Source organism: Oratosquilla oratoria, chromosome 12 (assembly GCF_046742065.1).
Source record: "Oratosquilla oratoria isolate Oo_2021 chromosome 12, ASM4674206v1, whole genome shotgun sequence".
NCBI lineage: Eukaryota > Metazoa > Arthropoda > Malacostraca > Stomatopoda > Squillidae > Oratosquilla > Oratosquilla oratoria.
Genome location: NC_134788.1, coordinates 7,857,318 through 7,880,701, shown reverse-complemented (window position 1 = coordinate 7,880,701; position 23,384 = coordinate 7,857,318). Strand labels below are relative to the sequence as shown.

The window sequence follows — 23,384 nt, the reverse complement described above, 5'->3', positions numbered from 1 at the left end:
GGAAGCATTGAGGAAGTACAAACACCTTACAGTCGAAAATCAAACCGTTTCATTGTCCCTGAGAGCAGATCGTCAACCTGAACCTCCTGCACCCCTCTGCGGAGAGCTCTCGATACTTATCCTACCTACTTCTGGGGGATTCAAAAGGCCCGTAACTTTCGAAAGACACAAGTTCATCATCAGGGTCTATCTCTCTCCCTCCCTCCCTCCCTCCCCAGGATCACTTTTGGATCCAAGAAAATCTGCATTCCTTCCTTCCTTCCTTTCAGTTGAAGTCACCTTCGGGGATGAATTGTTTTCTTCCTTATCGAACTCTCCGTTGTCCCTCCCTGTCCTCATCGCACGTGCCCATTTTCGACCGACTGAGAAGCTGTACGACGAGCTCCCTGACCGACGTGGATGGTCTCCCTGATGCCGGTAGGTGGGAGGAAATAAATGGCCTCGAGGTGGTATGCAGTCCACTCCACCCATCCATCCATCCATCCATCCATCCATCCATCCATCCACCTCCCTCCTCCCACAGGAGACAAGACAGGCTTTGACATCCTTGTGGTTTACCATTGTATTCAACGTTTACTGCACGCTTCCGTAATAAATACAGCAATATTCCTTCCGAATTGTTGATTTGTACCTCCCTATGAGAAAAAGCCGTTCTGTTGGTAACCAGAAGTAGTAACAACATCAATGATGCTGGCACTAGCCAATTCTAACTAACTTAAAGGGACTTTTGTTCGAGCTAGGCAGCCAGTTTAAGTTGCTTAGTTCCTCTCCTGGTGAAAAGAGGAGCATTGTCAAGGAGAAAGCAATGACAAGTTGTTCCGAAGTCTACAAAGGACAACGTGCTGAGGTCAAGTGAAGGGCCACACATAGGATGACGTCGTCACACGATAACAACCCTTAACGATGGCGGACACTTGACCTTCAACCACAGGATCAGTCTGGGGAAGTGGTTGTTGGGGAGAGTAGGGGAGGGGTCAACAGGACTCCTCTTGAGTACGGATCAACCACGACGTTAGTGGAGATGATTAAGGAAGGCAGGCAGGCAGGCAGGTAGGAAGGTGCTGCCCAGGACGGGAGGGAGCAATCGAGGGGGGAGTGGGTGGGGGGTGAAGGAAGCAGGCTGGCGATGGACGGACAGAATGAAAAGGGAAATTGGTACCCACCCGGTAGAGATCGGGGTCGGTCTGTCGGTCTGTCGGTCGGTCGGTCGGTCGGTCGGTCGGTCAAAGAACCAAAGCCGGGAGGCCCCACCTCACCTTCACCTCCTCCTCCTCATTCTCACCTCCTCCTCCCCTCCTCTTCCTCTCACCCTCCGAGAGCAGCAACGGGTATTCCCCGCCCGGGCCCTGCTGACGACCGACCCCGTCGTGCAGGTTTTCCTGGTCTCTCTGTGACCCGCCTGAGCGTAGCCAGTGATTGGAAATCGGGAATCGGGGGAGGGAGGGCGGCTACAGTGTGTACCTCCTTGCCACTCTCTCTCTGTATGTATGCTCGATGCTCGATCTGTACCAACGGAGACTGAACAAACAAAGAGACTTGGCGTAGTCTACGTACCTCTAGTTCCCAAACCCATCCCCGTCAATGCTTGCATCACTGTTCCTCTCAACAACAACAAATCTGTCTTCATTCTTTGGTGACACGAATTACCATCTAATGTTTACGGGCCGCCTGTTCGTTCTGGGTATGCTGCAGCCTTCTGGGATGTAAATTCATGGTAAACTATTCATGGAGTGACACATGAAGGATAAAGCCTGTTGAGTACGTTGATGTAAACATGGGGCTAGAATCCAAAGCCTCCCCCTCCCCCGCAGGAAGAAAAAGGTCACTTTGCAAATACTCCAAGAACTTGTGAACTAAATCATACGGAGGCAAACCAGGATTCGCTGGAATACAAAGAAAAAAAAAAACAAGTGTGCCGAACCAAAAGTTCACTTCCTCAAAAAGGAGCCAGCCATTCCCAAAATAATGTTGATTCACCGAAATATTGACCGGTTACTACACTGGAACTTGGAACCTAAAGGATGTCGTCTCAATTACAGTTCCTCAATTCTCTTTTGTTACGTCATCTACAATGTAAAGACTCACAATTACTTAACGATGCACTAACTAATTCTAAAGTAGATGTTGACGGTTGGAAACTGGAAGCAAGAGCGTAAAGGGTCCTACACACGCTCAGACTTTTACTCAGACTTGTCTGCACAAACCATGTATGCGCAGACAAGTCTGAATGTGTGTAGAGGAGATTTGTGGTCTGCACAGACCATAAATAGACAGCTCCGTATCCATCACCACCTATCATCCCCATCCATAAAGTTGTCTAATCGTTTCTTAAAACAAATTATAGTTTCAGCGCTCACTACATGGTTACTAAGTTTATTCCATTCGTCAACTACCCTATTAGTAAACCAGTTCTTGCCTATGTCCTTCTTAAATCTAAATTTGTCCAGTTTATAACCATTACTGCGAGTCCTGCCCTGTTGTTTTGATATGATGACCTTGTTTGCATCACCCTTGTTAAAGCCTTTGATCCACTTGAACACCTCTATTAGATCACCCCGGACTCTACGTCTTTCCAGAGAGTTAAGGTGCCTAAGCCTTTCTTCTAAAGCCAAATTTCTGAGTCCGTGTATCATTTTGGTCATTCTTCTCTGTACTGATTCTAGTGAATTGGTGTCCATTCTGTAGGACGGAGACCAACAATGCACCACATAGTCATGGATGGATCTAACTATCGCTAGTTAGGGTTTGATAATTATCTCCGTCCTAGTAATGATACCTAATGCTCTGTTAGTTTTATTCCTGGCGCTAATGCACTGTTTCCTGGTCTTAAGGTCCGGACTCACTAGAACTCCCAAGTCTCTCTCGTACTCAGTTTTCTCTAAAAGCATGTTATCTAAGCTGTATCTTTTTTCGGGGTTGTGTTTCCCTACGTTTAATACGCTTCACTTAGAGATATCGAAGTTCATTTACCATTTACTGATTCTAGTGAACTGATGTCCATTCTGTAGGACGAAGACCAAAACTGGACCGCATAGTCAAGGATGGGTCTAACTGTCGCTAGATAGAGTTTAATAATTACCTCTGCACTTCTATTCGTACCGTCAGAGCAATGAAACCTAATGCTCTGTTAGCTTTATTCCTGGCGCTAATGCACTGTTTCCTGGTTTTAAGGTCCGGACTCACTAGAACTCCCAAGTCTCTCTCACACTCAGTTTTCTCTAAAAGCGTGTTATCTAAGCTGTATCTATTTTCGGGGTTGTGTAGCCCTACGTTTAACACGCTACACTTAGAGATACTGAAGTTCATTTGCCATTTCACCGACCATGTGAACAATTTGTTAAGATCATCTTGCAGAATCTCTGCGTCGTCTCTTGACCTAATTAAGCGTCCTATTTTAATGTCGTCCGCAAACTTACTAACATCACTATTTTGCCTCCCTTTCACCCCCCTTGTCACCACTGTCACCACCACTGTCGGTCCTCGACCATTACACTTATATTTGACTTGTAATTCCACTCGTCTCGAGGCCCCTTGCCTTCGTTACGTGAGTTTCACTAAATGTTCAAGTTCTTCTTATGCAGTAGGCCCTATGCCTTGTATTTCCTTTAGTCTCACTAGTTTCCAATTTCATTAGGCCCCATGCCTAGTTCTCTCGACCTTTGGGTTAATAAAAGGGTGGTGAATTTCTTGCTTGTTAAACTAACGGACTACACGCAGAGAGTCCCCACCGGTTCTCTCCAATACTTCAGAGCACCTTCGTTCAGACGTCACTTTATTATTCGTCCAATAGTCTTTTACGTTTCAACACAAGTGACACACCTTAAGGGCGTGTCTTTTCCTTTTAAAGCCAATAGTATTACTCTACATACCCATTTACCTCCAATCCGAGAGGCTGTTACAGTCCTTCCAGAATTATTGCTGCATAAGCAAAAGCATAGAAGCAAAAACATGACGTCATTGCGCAAGTGGTATGTCTTCACGGAGGTGGTCTGCAGCTAACACAGTTTAGATTACATCAGCGATTATAAAGCAGTCACCTCCGTCGGTGTGTTTACATAGACAGAACGACGCCTTCCAAACGCCTTCCAATCTTTGTTTATAACAACAGTAGGCGTCGAATCTTGACTTGTTGACTCAGCATGTATTTCACCTGATTACCATTCGTACAACTACCGGCCTCTTACACTCCCAATCTGTAAGCTGAAGCTCCTGACGTAGTCCTATGAGCTGAGCTTTACTGAAATCGGGTATTTTAGAAACACAAGTATCTATTCTAAAATTGTTTAGGAGTTTGAATTTAAATTGTGCTCCTTTATTTCTTATGTTCTTATGTATATTTATATATATATATATATGTATATATATATATATATATGTATACATATATACATATATAAACATATATATATATATATATATATACAATGTATATATGTATATATATAAATATATATGTATATATATACCTATGTACATATATATATATATATATATATATATATATATATATATGGGTGGTGAGATAAACACAGGGAACCGTTTAGGGATTTATTATGACGTTTCGTCCTTACCAGGACTTCTTCAGAGTACATGCACATTCAAACAATTCACCCCCTAAATACCCGCCGAATCTATTCCAATTGCAGGGAACGCAGGGAACGCGGATAGATTCGGCGGGTATTTAGGTGGTGAATTGTTTGAATGCGCATGTACTCTGAAGAAGTCCTGGTAAGGACGAAACGTCGTCAGAATAAATCCCTAAACGGTTCCCTGTGTTTATCTCACCACCCGTCCACTCATCTGTCTTACATATTTCAATATATATATATATATATATATATATATATATATATATATATATGTATATATATATATATATATATATATATATATATATATATATATATATCAAGGACTACTATTATACAGGACGTGCACACCAAGATTCCTGGCTCCGCTAGTGGAGTCGATTGCTTTCTTTGTAACTCAACATTTTATATTGGATAAATATATCAAAACTAGAAACCTAACATTGTATATAGGACAAATATATCAACTATTGACTTATTCAATGCAGTATAAGTAAATATAAACTTTTATAGTGAAACAAAAAATTATTTCTAAGGCACTGTTATGCTTTGAATTCCCAGTTTTAGCCGGACTTAACATGTATTATTGTATAGTGGACACTTTAAAGGAACCCAAGTTGCTGTTGTTTTACATTTTACAAAATGGATTATAGTTAAACCTTTGTGATTGCAAACAAACATTCACACAAATAAACAGATATAGAAGCAAAAGCTTATCAGACTGCAGTGATTAATCAGCGAGCCGGGCCTTCTTCACAGAGGTCTGGAGAAGGACTGCATTCTTCTCCTGCTGCTGGTCTTTCTCTAGGTTGTGGAGTCCATTCAGAAGAACATTTGCCAGACGACGGAACATCTTGGGACAGTCAATGTCAATCCCACTGAAGCTGGCCAGTGTCGACAAGATCTCCATCAGTCTTTTCTGGCAGCAGGAATGGTGACGGGCTTCCTTGATGAAACACAGTCCACATCTGACAAGATCAAAATTGCTCACATGTGGAGTTGTCAGGGAACCTCTGGACACTGTCTTGATAAAGTCCTTAACGTCACTGGTCACAAGAGGTTCCTCGGCGCTGAAGACCACATCGTCCGCGCACTTCGTTTCAAGCCACCCCACCACATAGGCCGCACTGCACTCTTCATTCACAGTCAGTGTCACATCTGTGGTGCACTTCTCAATAGAGGCTGCATCCTCTATGTCAATTGCAGTTCCTTCGACACAGAGTGGACATCAATGGACAGGAGGTTTACGGCAGCATATCTCGTGAGGCGCTGCTTGCATGGGGAGAATACATCCCCAGTGGTCATGAAAGAGTTTGCACCAGTTGATTGACGGTAGACTGAGAACTCCCCCTCAAGCCGGTCACTCTGGATCTCACGCAGCAAGACATAATGGAAGTCAGCATTTCAGAACAAGTAGCAGCAAACGGCAGTCTGTCCCTGCATAGTCTGCACTAATTCATTCTTGTTGTCATGGGTGAAACACTTGATTCAATATGCTCCATGTCCTGAAGAAGCCTCTTGGAAAACCAACAGGAAAGTCTGCAGGCTGGTTGACTGGGGATCCTGAACAGCTCGATATGGATCGTTCATGCGCTGATCTTGCCCTTTCCCAGATACATTCACTAAATTCCACCAGTTGAGGATGATTTGGATGAACTTAGCAGTGTCATGACACCCTCTGAGCTTCAATGAAGCCACAACCTTTTCATTGAAGACCTTCAAGACATACTGCACATTTTGTAGTTGAAGTCGTGAGGGGTTGACAGCAAATTTAATGAGGGGAGTAGTCTTCAGAATACTGCCTTTCTCTGACTCGTACAGTTCCTTGACGTCAGCAAATGATGCTGTTGTTTTATTGTCAAGACTGATCTTCTGGCACTTCTCACTGATCCAGTAGTTAAGATTGCACTTCAGAAGATGGACTTTGCCAAAAGGAGAAACAACCAGACACGATCTTTGTCAAGAGGATGCTTGGTTGTGGCACGGCAATCACCCGGAAAATCAAACAGCTTACAGTAATGCTGGTTTATCTTGTAGTTGTCTGTGATAGACCCGATGACACGCCCACCTGCCCTCTCAACAGCAGCTGCCGCCTCCTTCACATGCTCAAGCTGGTATGCTGCTGTGAGCTTGTGTCACAGAAACCATAATACTAGGTCCTCTGTGCAGCGATTTCATCAGAAGTGGCCTTGCAGTCTGGCTTATTCACTGCCATGCCACTCAGAACCACACCAGAAAAATGCAACAGTTAGCCGAATCTATACTTCATCTATCAAGAGAAATACAATCTTCGGCTGCAGTGTCTTCACTTTGGCAAATGTTTCCCTCATCACCTGATCCTTGTCAATAGATGAAGTGATGTATTGCAGTTTGCGTTTGCTTGGTAGCACTAAAAAGTCTCTGAGCTGTTCATAACTACACTTGGGATATGATTCAAGAGCAAAACAATAATCATTCCTGGAAAACTGACAAATGAAAAATTTGTCAGAATGAACAACAAAGTTATTACGTGGTGGTAGCACATCAAGCCACTTCTGTCTTTCATAACGGTCTTTTGGCAGTCGAAACACTCGGAACCTGTTATCCTTGTTATAATTACCGTTGCAGTTCACAATACCACACTTATTCGGTATTTTGAATACACAAAATCAGGAAGAAAGAACCTATGAAGAACTAAACAAACAAAATAAGCAAGAACCTATGTAAATAAACACTATCCACTTCTAAATGCAGCCGCGCGCGAAAGACGCAGCGACATAACCTTATACCTCTACTGCTCGTAGCACACTGGACTGGCCTACGCTAGCGGCGCTAGGAATCTCGGTGTGCACGTCCTTGATATATATATATATATATATATATATATATATACATATATATATACATATATATACATATATATATATATATAAAATAAAATCATATACATATATATTATATATATACATGTATGTATTTATATAAATTTATATATATATATCTATATATATGTATATATATACATGTATGCATGTATAGATATGTATATATATATATATATTTATATATATACATACATATAGATATATGTACAGTATATATATATATACATATATATTTACACACACACACACACACACACATATATATATATATATATATATATGTATATATAAATATATATATATATATATATATATACAGACACATACCAAGGCTTCCTCCCCTTTACAAGGGAGGTAGCCAAAAAGGAAAAGGCACAAAATCTTTCCCACCCACTTCAGCTTTTCCCTCCCCCTCACCATCCCATCACCTCTCGGATGACGGGTCACCCCCGCACCCCGTCCACTGCCCCGGACCAGAAGCAGTGCCGCGAGACACAGCACATCCACAGCAAGGACGCCCCATCAAACTGGCGACCCCCCCCCTCCGCCCCCCATGCACAAAAGGAGAAGACGGGGAGAAATCCCTTCGGGCTGCGTCAAACCCCGTTCACACACACCCCACACCCCATCCCCCCGCCCATTCCCCCCCTTGCATCACAGCACCATCCACACACAACCACTCTCCACCCACCCCAGTCCCCCGTCCTCCCCCGTCTCCCCTCAACAGACACTCCCCTCCTCCCTAAAGCCCCCTTCACCCCATCCATCCACCCCACCCTAGGACGCCCCCCTATGCTCACTTCCTCCACATCCGCCCCCCACACCTCCCTCACCAGTCCCCCTTCACTCACTCTTTCCATGTGCCCAAACCATCCCAACACTCTTCCATCAACCCCCCCAACTCCCCCCAACTCTCCCCAACTCTCCCCCCACACCCCCGTTCTCCTCCTCACCCCCTCACTTCCCACTCCATCCAGCCTAGTAGCCCCCATCACACCCATCAGACACCTCACCCCAAATACATGCAAACTCCTTCTCTCTTCCTCTCCCATGTTCCATGCTTCCGCCCCATACAGTGCTGCCGGCACAATCACCCCCCCCCACAAGCATCCACCCCTAAACGTCCATTCCCCACCACACCTTTCAATCCACCAAGGCACCCACTCTCCCCCCTTAATACACACTCCACCTCCACTCCCACCCAACCCCGCCACACCTGCACCCAAGCACCCAAAACCATCCACTTCCTCCAGTCGCTCTCCCTTAATGCTCACTTCCAGTCTACTGCCACTCTCACCCCCTACACATCTCATCACCCTACTTCCACCCACATTCATCTTCAGCTTTCTTCTATCACACACTCTCCCAAACTCCGTCACTAATCCCCCCAATCCCTCCTCCGATCCCGCCACAAGCGTAGTGTCGTCCGCAAACAACAGCTGGCTCACCTCCCACCCCCCTCCACCTTCCCCAACCATCTCCAATCACCTGACCCACCACCCCTGCACCCACCTCTCGCATCACCCCATCCATGTATAAGTTGAACAGCCAGGGCGACATAGCGCATCCTTGACGAAGTCCCACCTTTACCTCGAACCACTCACTCTCCATTTCCAATTCTGACACAAGCTCTACTACCCTCATAAAAAATCTTGACAGCTCCCAGAAGATCCCCCTCCCATCCCGCATATCCGCAAAACCTCCCACAGTGCCTCTCCGTCCACCCTGTCGTAAGCCCCTTCCAGATCCATAAAAGCCCAAAAAACATCCTTCTCCTTTCCTATAGCTTTCTCACATATCTATCTTACCACAAAAATCCGATCTACACAACCTCTACCCCTCCCAAATCCACACTGTTCCCCACCAATTACTCCCTCCGTTCCTCTCCCAATCATCTCAATCAAGATCCTCCCACAAGCCCCCCAACCACCCTCAACAAGCTAATCCCTTCGCAACCACCACATTCACACCCGCTCCCCCTCCCTTGCAAAGCGGAACCATACAGGCACTCCTCCAGTTCTCCGGCACTCCACCCTCTCTCCAGCAAACATTAAACAACCTCACCCTATATATATATATATATATATATATATATATATATATATATATATATATATATATATTTATATGTATGTATGTATATATATACATATGCATGCGTTATTAAAGTCGACAGCATTAAGGAGGTTGTTAATCTTCTTATGGGTATTCTCAAGCTTTCTAATCAGTACTCTGCCACTTGGAAGGTGAGCATAAACCAGATTGCCAAAATGATTAATTTATTCAACGTTTCGTCTGCAAGGAGACATCTTCAGGAAAACCTGTAACATAAAAATTACCGACATACAGAAATAAAAAACAAGGGTGTTAACCTTAACAACAATTGACAATCATGGAAATAGACATCAATAAATCAAAAATAGACAACAATAAATCAAATCCTATCTCGATACATGAGCCATTGGGGACCAATATTTACAAAATTAAAGGCCCAAAGAAATGACGAAGGAAATCGTCGGGTGGTGACTTATATATGCGAACGTAGCCGGCTTGGGTGGTGGAAGGGGTAGTGGGGGAAGGGGTAGTGGGAGAGGTTGATGACCCATCATGACGGGGAGGAGGGGGTTGGTGGGTTTGGGGGTTGCGAGGTCAGTTGGGGGGAGGATGGATGGAGTGGGTGGGAAGAGGTGTGAGGGGGGCGTATTGACATAGGGTGTGGTCACGGGTCGTGGTGGTGGCGGCTTCACTGCATTGATGGAAATCATGTTTCTTTGGATATCTATAATAGGGTTATATTCCCTAATAAACATAGCTTCTAAAAGCTTAAGCTTATGTGCATCCCTATTGCTTGCTATAATCCTGGTGTTCTTAACTAGGCATTCAACAGTGCCTGTTTGGTTATGATATTTCTTCAGATGATGTTTAATAGCCCCGTTTTGGAAGTGCATTGATATTCTCCTACTTAGACTACATCTAGTGTAACCAGTATAAGATGAATATCGGGTTACACAGTCCCCGGTAAGACATTTAAATTTGTACACTGTGTTGGTTTTAGACATGGTCTCAGTATTACTATTTGTGGTGTAATGTTATCCTGGGCCCTGGCGCTCGACACGACGAGCAGGACACCATAGGTTTACAAGGACTCTTGGGCACAAGGCCCCCATTGATAGATACGTAGGACGTATCATAGATTTCCCTCTGCGCAGGGAGTACGACGTACACCCAAGTCAGTCTAGAACTGTCCCTCGTACGGTGAGCATGTGGCTCTCCTATTGTGACTCACCTCTGTACGCATAACCCACTTATTAATAAAGACTCCAAACGTCCCCCCGCGTCTCTGTTGCACACGAAGACTATTCAGGTTGTTTTGTATTACCAATGAGCTAGTTTTTGGGTTGAAATACCTATTTAAGAACACCAGGATTATAGCAAGCAATAGGGATGCACATAAGTTTAAGCTTTTAGAAGCTATGTTTATAAGGGAATATAACGCTATTATAGATATCCAAAGCAACATGCTTTCCATCATTAGCTTAACAATGCAGTGAAGCCGCCACCACAACTTCCTCTTCCTCTTCCTAGAGAGATTCCTTTGGATGAATTAAATCACCAGGCGACATGTCTTCTCATAAACGGTCCGAATATATTATATGATATGGTTTAACGTCACAACCCCCCCCCCCTTATCGGGAGGCTAGGACGGTGGCCCTCAGAGAGGGCTTTGTAGCGTGAAATTTAATGAACCATGCCCTTGGTTCAACCTCGCCGGTGGCAGGATTCGAACTGCCCTCACCTCGATCTTCGCCGCAAGTAACGACGCCCGAACCCGCTCAGCCAGCGAGCTCCAAATACTCGTAACTCTTACACATTCTCTCCCACTCCCTCTCCTTCGTCTTCTACCACTCTCACTTTAAACTCATCCTCACCTTTACACTCACCCTATCCTTCAAGCTTATCCTTAGCCTCATCCTTATCTTCATTCCCATACTCATCCTTGTCTCACAACCAACCCTCTCTCCTACCTCCTCCTCATCTACCTCCTACCTCCTTCACTAGTCCTTTCAACCTCATCCTCATCTTCATCCTCGTCCTCCTTTTCCTCCTCTTCCCTTCTCTCTATATTACTCTCTTCAACATAAGAACATAAGAATGAAGGAGACTGTAAGAGACCATAAGGCCTACACTAGGTAGTTCCATATCCATCACCACCTGTCATCCCCATCCATAAGATTGTCTAACCGTATCTTAAAACAACTAATAGTTTCAGCACTTACTACATGGTTACCAAGTCTATTCCATTCCTTGACCACCCTATTAGTAAACCAATTCTTGCCTATTTTCTAAGTAAATCTAAATTTGCCCAGTTTAGATCCATTACTGCGAGTCTTGCCCTGTTATTTTAATATGATGACCTTGTTTGCCTCACCCTTGTTAAAGCCTTTGATCCACTTGAACACCTCTATTAGATCACCCCGCACCCTGCGTCTTTCCAGAGAGTGTAAGTTAAGGAGCCTAAGCTAACCTCACCCACATATCTATTCTCACCCTTAACCTCACCCTCCTCTTCTTTTCCTCCTACTTCTCTCTTCTCCCCTCCCTCCCTCTCCCCCTTCTTCCTCCTCCCTTCACCTTACCCCGTGATGATCTTCACCCTTTTCCTCAACCCTTCCCCCTCTCTGTCCCTCTCATCCCCACTCCTATTCTCCTCATATCCTCATTACCTCTTTGATAAAATCAGTTATAATGATATAAGTCTACTCAAGATTGGAGCGTATGTGTGTTGTATAGGCTTTATAAAATATTTAGCCCATAATCAGTTAATTACATGAGGAGGAGTCGGAGTCGGAGTCGGAGTCGGAGTCGGAGTCGGTGGTGCCAAAAATAAAGGAGTCGGAGTCGGAGTCGGAGGTTTTGTGTTCCGACTCCACAGCCCTGCTTATGACACCTCTTACTTGTGTATGTATGTATGTATGCATGTATGTGTATGTATTTACCTAGTATTTACCTAGTTGTGTTATACGGAAAGGGGAGCTATGCTCGTGACCCGTCTTTGTATCTCGCAACATGCAGTTTATTCTTAACCCATTAAACTCCGATGACAAGATTCTTGTCATTTGGTCAAATAAAACAAAAAATCATAAAACAACAAAATGTTTGATCAAACACCAGAAAAATATGACGTCAGTCCTCGCTTCGCTCGCGAGCGAAGCGAGGACTAACGTCATATTTTTCTGGTGTTTGATCAAACATTTTGTTGTTTTATGATTTTTTGTTTTATTTGACCAAATGACAAGAATCTTGTCATCGGAGTTTAAAGGGTTAAATTAATGTATGGTGTTTCCACACACTATTGTTTCGTCCAATTTGTTCCACACATCCACCACTCTGTGAGGAAAGCTGTTTTTTTTTTTCAGATATCTTCTATAACTGTCCTTTTTGTGTTTCTTTTCATGTCTCCTTGTTTTTTTCTTCTATCCCAATCTAATAAGTCTTCTCTATCAAGGATTTCCATGCCTTTCATAATTCTGTAAACGGCCAACAGATCACCTCTTTCTCTACTTTGTTCCTGGGTTGGTAGTTCCAGTTTAGATAATCTTTCCTCTTATGTCAGTTTTGAAAGTGTTTGGGCCATCTTTGTCGTTGCTCTTTGGATTCTTTCCATTTTCCTTATATTATTTTTTGTACTGGGTGTCCATATTGTCGCTGCGTACTCCAATCTTGGTGCCAATCTTGGCCTTCTTCAGATCTCTCTGAGACATTTTTGAAATATTACTTTTTTATATATACTTAGGTAAGATAGTGAAAAAGGATTGTCATTGTTAGAGAAAATGGATTTAAATGTCAAATTGTGACTGTTTTGTAATGTAGTTCAGTAATAATAAGTGAACTTTATGGGAATATTGATAATTTTTGGTTTCCATAACCTTTGATAAATACTATCTTATTTCAATTTTCAGTGAATTAGAATTAGAATTTTTTTATATATACCTAGGTAAGATAATAAAAAATTATTGTCATTGTTAGAGAAATTGGATTTAAATGTCAAATTTTGACTGTTTTGTAATGCAGTTCAGTATTAATAAACGAACTTTAAGGGAATATTAATATTTTTTGGTTTCCATAACCTTTGATAAATACTTTTTTTTTTTTTTGTGAATTAGAAATAGTCGAAAGAATGTATGTCGTTATCGTTTACGTTTATATATATACATATGTATATATATATATATATATATATATATATATATATATATATATATATATATATATATATTGTTATGCCTTCCGTGAGGATATAAGGAAATATGTCTAGGAGGGGTTCGTACTTAGTGGCCTTGATGTGGGTAAGGCAAATCCAAACGGAAGTTAACATAAATAATTAATTTAATATATAACAAAAAGCCAACAAAACAAATATAAGAACTTTACAACAACAAAATTAATCAATTGACAATTAATTCCTCCACCGAAAACCAAGTCATGAGAATATAGATTACGTGGTGACGCCACGGTACTAGAGCAAAAGCAATATGGGAGAGATAAAGTTACGCGTCGCTTCAGCCAACGAAAGTCTCTCGCACTAGGAGCCGGCAGGCATTATATACAGTTGGCGAGGACGGGAGGAAGGCGAAGGATGAGCCGGACAGAACTGGTTTTCACGTCCGTCGGCTTAGAGAGAGTAGATCCCATAAAGTATACAAGCAGTTTTTACCGTACATACGTAATTACCTAACAAGTACAGGATAACACAGATACAGATATTTTTAGATACATGGAGGATGGTGGGCCATCACAACGTATACAAGCAATTTACAGTACATACATAATTATCTTACAATTAAAGATTGACATACAGATACAGACATTTTATATACATGGAGGATGGTGGGCCATCACACACACCCCCTAGAACTCATCAACTCAGGAGAACAGACGAGTTGGGAGTTCTAATCAGGACGGCTAAGGGCATCAGCAAGGAGGTTTTCAGAACCCTTGATAAATTTTATATCGAGGAGGTATTGTTGGAGGAACAAAGACCAACGTAATAGCCTCCTATTATTGTTCTTGTTCCGTTCAAGGAATATTAACGGATTGTGGTCCGTGAATATCCGTAAGGGGGTCGAGCTGGGTGTTACGTAGCATTCGAACTTCCGCAGGGCAGAGATGATGGACAGTAGCTCCTTCTCGGTGGTCGAATACTGCCTTTGGTGTTTATCTAGTTGAGCCGAGTGGTACGCGACAGGATGCAATATCCCATCATGTTCTTGGAGTAGAACAGCTCCGACGGCTTGATCACTTGCGTCCGTCTGGAGAACGAAGGGGGTGCAGTCGGTACGGGTGCTGGCGGCTAGGAGAAGTTCCTGGATACAGTTGAATCTCATGGGACGTCAGGTTACAACGGCCAGGATTATCTCGGAACAAGGATCTGTGACTAGAAATAATTTCAGAAATATCCTTAGCTTGATCAGGATTCAAGTGGTTAAGGTACGAAAGTAGGTTGTTCAAGATGTCGCTGTTGTTGCCGACTGTGGGAGGATCGAAATGTGGCAACGTCGGTTCGTGGACTCGTGGACGGTCGGTTGACATAGGTATTTTACTGGGACCATGATTTAGCGAAAGCAATGGTTTGACTGAACTGTCTAGTGGTATTTTGGCAAGGTATGGCTTAAGCAAGTTAACATGAACAAGTTGAGTAGTTTTACGTCTGTCAGGGGTTTCTAGTACGTAATTATATTCTGACATCTTTTTCTGAATTTTATAAGGACCATGGTATTTAGCTTGAAGAGGCTGTCCAGAGATAGGAATGTATGCAAGAACCATATCTCCCTCCTTGAATTCTCTCTTACGAGATTTCTGATCAAAATTAACCTTCATTTTACTTTGTGCATGTTCAAGGTTCTTCAAGGCAAAGGAACGAATTCTGGCTAGGTTATCCTTAAGGGAAACAATATACTGGTTAACAGACTGTAAAGGTGAGGTAGAAGAAGATATGATATGGTCCTTGATTACCTTGAGGGGTCCCCTTACCTTCCTTCCATATAACAATTCAAAGGGAGAAACACCCAGAGCTTCGGATGGTGTTTCACGGAGCGTAAAGAGGAGGAAAGGCAATCCCTCATCCCAGTCACGGTCTTCCTCGTAACAGAATTTACGTATCATATTCTTTAACGTTTGATGACATCGTTCTAGAACTCCCTGACTGGCGGGGTGGTACGCTGTAGACAGAGACTGTTTAACATTTAATTCCTTGAGGACTTGGGTAAAGAGTTTGCTAGTAAAATTAGAACCTCTATCTGACTGTATTTCCTGAGGAATACCAAAGGAAGTAAACATGTGAGTTAAACACTTAATTACACTCTTAGCAGAAATATTCTTTAAAGGAAAAGCTTCAGGGTACCTGGTAGTGGGACAAAGAACTGTTAAAATGTACTGGTTACCCTTCTTGGTTTTAGGCAACGGGCCAACTATGTCAATCACTAGTTTCTGAAAGGGTTCACTAGGTACTTTAATGGGTTGAAGGGGATACGGAGGAATAGACTCGTTTGACTTGCCTACTATTTGGCAAGTGTGGCAACATTTAACGAATCTACTTACCTCTGCTTTCATGCCAGGCCAAAAGAATTCTGACAAGAGTCGTAAATAAGTTTTCTTAATACCTAAGTGTCCTGAGTGTCCAGCATGAGCAATCTCTATTACCTGAGTCCTCAAGTTAACAGGTAAAACAATTTGGTGACATTCTGCCCAGGTATCATCATCAGAAAGATGACGAGGTTTATATAGTCTCATCAGTATTCCTTCGTGCAAATAAAAGGAAGGAGTATGTAGGATATCCTCCTTGGGAATAGCTCTATTAAACAAGGGAGCTAATGAAGGGTCGTTCTGTTGAGCCTCTTTGATGCTCAGCTCGGAGGGTAGTGTAAGCGGGGTGGTTGGGGTGGTTGGAGAGGTAAGAGTTGGTTGGTTAGCTGGCGCTTGGGATCGTGTGATAGCACAGGTTGGAAATAGGTTGGGTTGGGTTTGCTCTATGGTAGAAGTTGGGTTATATGGTAGGGGAGAAGTAGAAACAATTAAAGGAGGATGGACTAGTTCTCCTACGAGGTCGTTACCTAGTATAAAATCTGCTTCAGGAACAGGTAGGGTTGCCGTTTCACTTACTCCTACGGAGACAGTATCCTTGATGAGTCCACAGTTCAGGTGCACCTTTGCCAGAGGTACTGAGAAGGGATTGTGGAAGTCCTGCAAGTATACACGTTCTCCTGTATAATTACGTTGGACTCCCGGCAATGCTGACTGAAGTAGCAGGGACTGTGCTGCTCCTGTGTCCCGTACTATTCGGATGTTGTGTTGTACGTGGTCTGTACCAAGTGATACTGTTCCCGTTGAACGGAAGGGCTGAAAAGGATCTACAGAATTGGCAGTAGAATGGTTAAAGGAAGCTACAGATTTTATATTCTTTTGAGCTACTTTACATTTTGGGTCTGGGCAATTTGCAATTACATGTCCTGGTTTCTTACAGAAGAAACAAACAGGGAAACTAGGGCTATCAATTTTCCCATCTTTACTACCACTAGTTGGTTTTACATGAGGTTGTTGGCGGTTATTGTCCTTTCCAACATTTTTGTGAATCAATGAGAGGGTATCAGTCAATTTGGCTGCTTTCATAAGGTCAAATTCCTCCTTGTCAACAATGTGAATTTTCAAGTAGTGAGGAATTTTACGCACGAATTCCTCTAACGCGATCAAGTTCACTACTTTCTCAAGATTATCGGCTGATGCCGATTTAATCCACTTTCTTAACGCTCGTAGTTTGTCTGACGCGAATTCCATATATGTCTGATGGCTAAGTTTGTTTGAATTTCGAAATGTTTGTCGATAACCTTCGGTGGAAATTTCATAAGCGGAAAGAATTGTCTGTTTGACCGTTTCGTAATCAGTGTTATTTTCCAGATTGTTACATACTTGTAACGCTTTTGTGGACAACTTTGGTTTAACTAACCATATCCAATCTGCTTGGGGAATTGCAAAATGTTTACTTACATCTTCAAATTCTCGAAAAAATAAGGTTGGATTCTCGTCTGAGAAAGAGGGAATAAGTTTGGTGTACTTCAAAAGATCTAACTTACTTGAATTTGAAACCACTTGTTGACTTGATAGTTCGAGTCGTTTTAGTTCGATTTCGTGTTGTCTTTGAAACTGTTTTTGTTCTTTATCATGCTGTCTTTGCTCTTTGTCATGCTCTCTTTCACGCTGCACTTCGAGTTCCTTAATTTGCAGTTCATGCTTCATCTTCCTTTCAAGTATCTGATACTCTAGAGGGTCTAATTGAGTCTCTTTCGTAGGGCTAATGTCTAATTTGGCTGCAACTATTTGTTCTAAGCGTTCAAATTCTCCGTCTTCGTCTTCCGTTTTCTTTAACTGATCTATGTGACTCAATATTAGTTGAACTAATTCAGTTCTACTAATGTTCGCTGGATACGTTAATTCCCATCTTGTTGCTATTTCTTTCAGACATTCTTTATTTGGGTTCTGAATTATCAGTTCTTCCACCGAGGGGTTCTCAACAAAGTTTTCGATATTCAGTTCTGACATCGCGAAATTTTTACTCGCTAACAGTTGCTACTCAGCAAGGTAGAACGCTTGGTTCGCTTACGTGGTATACCGGACAAGAGATACAAGTAGAATTATAATACTCGACTCCCACGAATATTATAAATCTTTGGGACAGAATACATTAACCAAAACTACATGCCGTAAGTAGGATAGAATTAACGTTCTCACACGTATCCTAAACGGATCCTACTTCAGTACTCTTACGAAATTTACAGCTGCAAGAGTTTAACGTGGTCATGTGCAATGGCGTATTTACGATTAACTGAATTACGGTACTGGGGTACTGAGTTACAAGTTTACCGGACAGATGGACAATTTCGATGGTTGTGGGAATGCAAGTGTAACTTATGTATTACGTTTCGCTCGTATATCTCACACCTTCTTAGTTTTTGTTCGGGTAAGAGGATCCCGGACGGGCCCCCATTATATGTTATGCCTTCCGTGAGGATATAAGGAAATATGTCTAGGAGGGGTTCGTACTTAGTGGCCTTGATGTGGGTAAGGCAAATCCAAACGGAAGTTAACATAAATAATTAATTTAATATATAACAAAAAGCCAACAAAACAAATATAAGAACTTTACAACAACAAAATTAATCAATTGACAATTAATTCCTCCACCGAAAACCAAGTCATGAGAATATAGATTACGTGGTGACGCCACGGTACTAGAGCAAAAGCAATATGGGAGAGATAAAGTTACGCGCCGCTCAGCCAACGAAAGTCCGCTCGCTCTAGGAGCCGGCAGGCATTATATACAGTTGGCGAGGACGGGAGGAAGGCGAAGGATGAGCCGGACAGAACTGGTTTTCACGTCCGTCGGCTTAGAGAGAGTAGATCCCATAAAGTATACAAGCAGTTTTTACCGTACATACGTAATTACCTAACAAGTACAGGATAACACAGATACAGATATTTTTAGATACATGGAGGATGGTGGGCCATCACAACGTATACAAGCAATTTACAGTACATACATAATTATCTTACAATTAAAGATTGACATACAGATACAGACATTTTATATACATGGAGGATGGTGGGCCATCACAATATATATATATATATATATATATATATATATATATATATATATATATATATATATATATATATATATATATATATCTTTTTCTTTACAAATTCAAGAAGTGTCCATATCTTCTTCTGGGTCCTCTGAGTATCCAATGAGAATGTGGCCGATGTGAGGCCTATGTGGAGAAGGTTTTTCACCGAAATAAGCCGACGTCAGAGATTTCCTAACCGAGACTTCCCCGAAGAACATTTCTTCCACAAGTTCCACTCCTGCAGAACTCACTTTGTTCTCGAGACCTTTGAAGTCCTCGACCATCTCCTGAGTAACGACCTACACAAAGACGACGCTTAGGTCGACGAGGTCTCCTCTTTGGGAGTTAACGACGACTTCCTCCTCTCGAACTGCCAAACCCAAGTCTGAGATCTTGACGGTGCCAGTCCCACTGATGAGGATATTTCTGGGCGCCAAGTCACAGTGAACGAATTCAGCCATATGGATGTGCTGTAGGCCTCTGAGGCACTGAAGCCAAATCGACTTGACTTCGTCCTCCCTGAAGCGAAGGCCCTGATAGGTCATCCTGTTGACAGTCTCTTCAAGAGACAAATCCATGAGATCGAGCACGAAGTGGACCTGATCGTTCTCCAGGTCTTCGATGACTTCGTGAAGCCCGATGACATTTGGATGATTCTCCAAGGTAGAGAGAACCTCGAGCTCTCTGTCGATAACTTCCGAACAGAACTCGACGAACTGGCTCTTGATGGCAACTTCCTCTCCAGTCGACCTGGAGACTGCGCTGTGGACGCATCCGAAAGCGCCTAATCCCAAAAGAGTCCTGACCTCAAAGAACGCGCGAAATCCAGAGGAGAATCCAGAGGTAAAGGTCACTTCCATTTTTTCTGCTTCTTCTTGGCCGAGTCCCCCGACGTTCCAAAGCTCCTCGAAGTCCTGTGCGTACTCGATCATTCTTATTCCCTCGAGTACAAAAGGTACAAAGGCGTCCGCGAGAGTGAACAACAGGATTCGAGTCCTCGGGGTGCAGCTCAGATTTGAGAACCGTCTTTCATCCATCCTCTGGCAGGACAACAAAGCCTTGAGGCTTCAAATGATCCAAAATATAGGGAATAAACACTAGATACTCTTTTCAATGCCTCTTTCACTGCTATTTATGATTTGTTTTAGCTTCTGTCGGCATGCTCCGCCTTTATAATCCTTTGTAATCCTTTATTCGTACCCTTTTACATGATGATTTACCTCTCTTCAAGGATGAGCAAAACGCATATATCAGGACATGTGTTTGTGCGTGTGTGTGTGTGCATGTATACTTACATGTGTGTACATATGTATGTATATATGTATGTATACATTTATGTATATATGTATGTATTTATGTATATCTGTATGTATTTATGTATATATACGTGCATGTATGCACGTATGTATGTGTATATGTATGTATGTACGTACGTACGTATGTATGTATGTATGTATATAGTTTCTAAATGTAAGATTATTTTCACTTGCAAAATCAATTATTCTACATTAGCGTTCCCTTTCCTTTTCATATTGAATTCCTCACTTTTTTCAATCTTGCTGATCCTGATGAATTAATATACTTTTTTCATATCTATATATGATGAAATAGCCAACCAGCACGAGGATTTGCATGATAGAGGGTTGATCTAAGCAGAATCTATACTCGTATATAGAAGTTAAAAGAGATATCTATATTCCTTCTGATTATAACATTCTTATGTTGAAAAGGACATAATGTATCGAGATAATCATTGAATCGAAGGGATGGATCTTAGTGAATTGTTTTTCAAAACTAATTGATACGTCTTCCATTACACAGACACGTATGGAGCAATCGGTAAAGTCACTACACGCTCAACAAAGTGCAGACACATTTAATAAGAAAGCTAGGAAAATACTAAAGAAAAATGAAAGAGGTAAGAAGTTGCTGCATTTAGTAGAAGAAGCCCCACGCCCCCCTCAGATACGCGGAATCCCCAAAGTACATAAACCAGGAATCCCACTAAGGCCCATAACATCAGGAATTGGTAGCGCACCACACAGAATAGCAAAACAACTAGCCAAACCACTCTCACAGATGTTAGGAAAAATAAGCGGAACCCATATAAAGAATTCAGGAGATATGATAAATAGATTAAAAGATGTACAATTCAAAGACAAGAAACTATACAGCCTTGATATAATCTCGCTTTTCACAAATATACCAAGAAATGGAGCACTAGAGGCTATAAAAAGAGTAACAGAAAAGATAGATGACAACAATCTACCCATTCCGAAAACAGATTATTTACAACTAGTTTCACTATGCATTAACTTCGACCCATTTACATTTGAACAAACAGAATACAGACAACATTACGGCCTCCCTATGGGTTCACCTTTTAGTGCTATAGCTGCTAATCTTTTCTTAGAGACATTAGAAGCAGACAAAATGCTAAGAATAATAGGCAGACACACCACATGGATAAGATATGTAGATGACATATTAATCATAACACCCAAAACCACAAATATACTAAACAAAGTCAGATTATTAAATAAAGTACACGAGAAGATTGAATTCACACTAGAAGAAGAACAAGAAGGACACTTATCATTTTTAGACACTACAATTATTAGAACAGACTCAGGCCCAAGATATAAAGTACATAGAAAACATACCAACAAAGAAGATTATGTCCACTATCTATCAGGTCACAGTGAAAAAATCAAATCAGGTATAGTAATTGGATTTTTCTTACGCGCATACAGAATATGCAGCACAGAATATATAGAAGATGAAATAACACACATAATTACAATTTAAAAAAAAATTAAAATACCCAATGAGAATAATTACAAAATCAAAAACGAAAGCGCAGGAAATAATGAACAGGACAAAATATCACAAAGAAAAAGAAAAGAACGAAATATTAGTAATACCGAATTTCACAGAAGTCACAAAAATAAGAAAATATTTAGAACAAAATAACATTAAAATAATTACAAACACTGGACAAAAGATAGGAAAGATAATAACATATAAAACAACAAAATTTAGAAATGAAAATAGCATAGTATACAAAATCCCATGTAACGGATGTGAAACGTCATACTACGGAGAGACTGGACAAGGAATCACAAAGCGGACACAACAACACAAAAGCGACATTAGAGCACACAGGACCAGCAACTCACTTGTGACACACATAGACAAAACAGGACACTTGCCAAATTGGATAAACACAGAAGTATTACACCAAGGTCTCGACAAGAAAATGAGAAAAGTTATAGAAGCTGCAGAAATTAGTAAAAATAATTCGAATAACAACAGAGGAGGATTCATTACATGGTCTCGCCCAGCCGCAACACTAGCCATCAACGATTGGAAGAGAAGAAAAAGAGGGAGGAGTCAATAATTCGCGCGGAATATATATGGCTGTGTATCTATCCACTTGATGTAATACCTTGAAAAAGACGAAAGTGTCGAAACGTCGGTAATAAAACTCAAAAGCTCTTCTCGAGTTTCCGTTTCCTCTCTTTCCTCCTCAAATTTGTCACGATGAATAATCATCATATATATATATACATATATATACATATATATATATACATATATATACATATATATATATATATATATATATATATATATATATATACAGTATATACAGGGCTGTGGAGTCGGAGTCGGAAGCAATTACGGTGTCACTGGAGTCGGAATCGGAGTCGGTAAAAATATATCGACTCCGACTCCGACTCCAGTTAAATTTACATTTTATAAGGCCTTCGTTTAGTCTGTAGAGTTATGCAGTGCACACTCCTTATAAGTAGATTATATATATAAAAAAGAAATAATTTTGTAAAATTTAATAAATCTCATCGTCTTATCTTCGTGGTCATTCTACTTAACCCCCAAAACATCCTTGTGCAAAGCTGGCTTTCAAAATCATACATAGACCGATAAACATCCAAAGTATTACTTGAATAAATTAAATAAACACCTCCATTTTACACCTTCTGTTGACACACAGTCACAGGAGCTGTAATATTCCTGTCAAGTTCCATATGCATCGTTTCCATCACTCCATCAGTTTGGTAGTTTCTCCCACTGCTGTGTTGCCAAACAGTGGGATAATTATGATTTCCACTGTAGACTAACGCAATAATACTATTTTTTCTCTCCTTTCCCCTTCTTCTTTTTTCCTCTGTACTTTTTAACATTGAATTATTGAAATAAGGATATTTAAAGTTGAAAAAAAAAGTTTC

At 41.5% G+C, this 23,384-nt stretch overlaps 1 protein-coding gene and 1 long non-coding RNA gene across 2 annotated transcripts in view; one reads left to right on the top strand and one right to left on the bottom strand.

The window, feature by feature from the left end:
• Window positions 1-9,717: 9,717 nt before the first annotated feature.
• Window positions 9,718-23,384, bottom strand: part of LOC143030936 (BTB/POZ domain-containing protein 1-like) — a 53,942-nt gene continuing 40,275 nt past the window's right edge. Inside the window, exon 7 of the mRNA XM_076194222.1 lies at window positions 9,718-9,774. Within this exon, the coding sequence (XP_076050337.1) occupies window positions 9,733-9,774 (42 nt within the window). The 3' untranslated portion in view covers window positions 9,718-9,732. The remainder of the gene's footprint in view (window positions 9,775-23,384) is intronic.
• Window positions 12,141-23,384, top strand: part of LOC143030938 (uncharacterized) — a 22,361-nt gene continuing 11,117 nt past the window's right edge. Inside the window, exon 1 of the long non-coding RNA XR_012966953.1 lies at window positions 12,141-12,364. This is a non-coding gene — a long non-coding RNA (uncharacterized LOC143030938). The remainder of the gene's footprint in view (window positions 12,365-23,384) is intronic.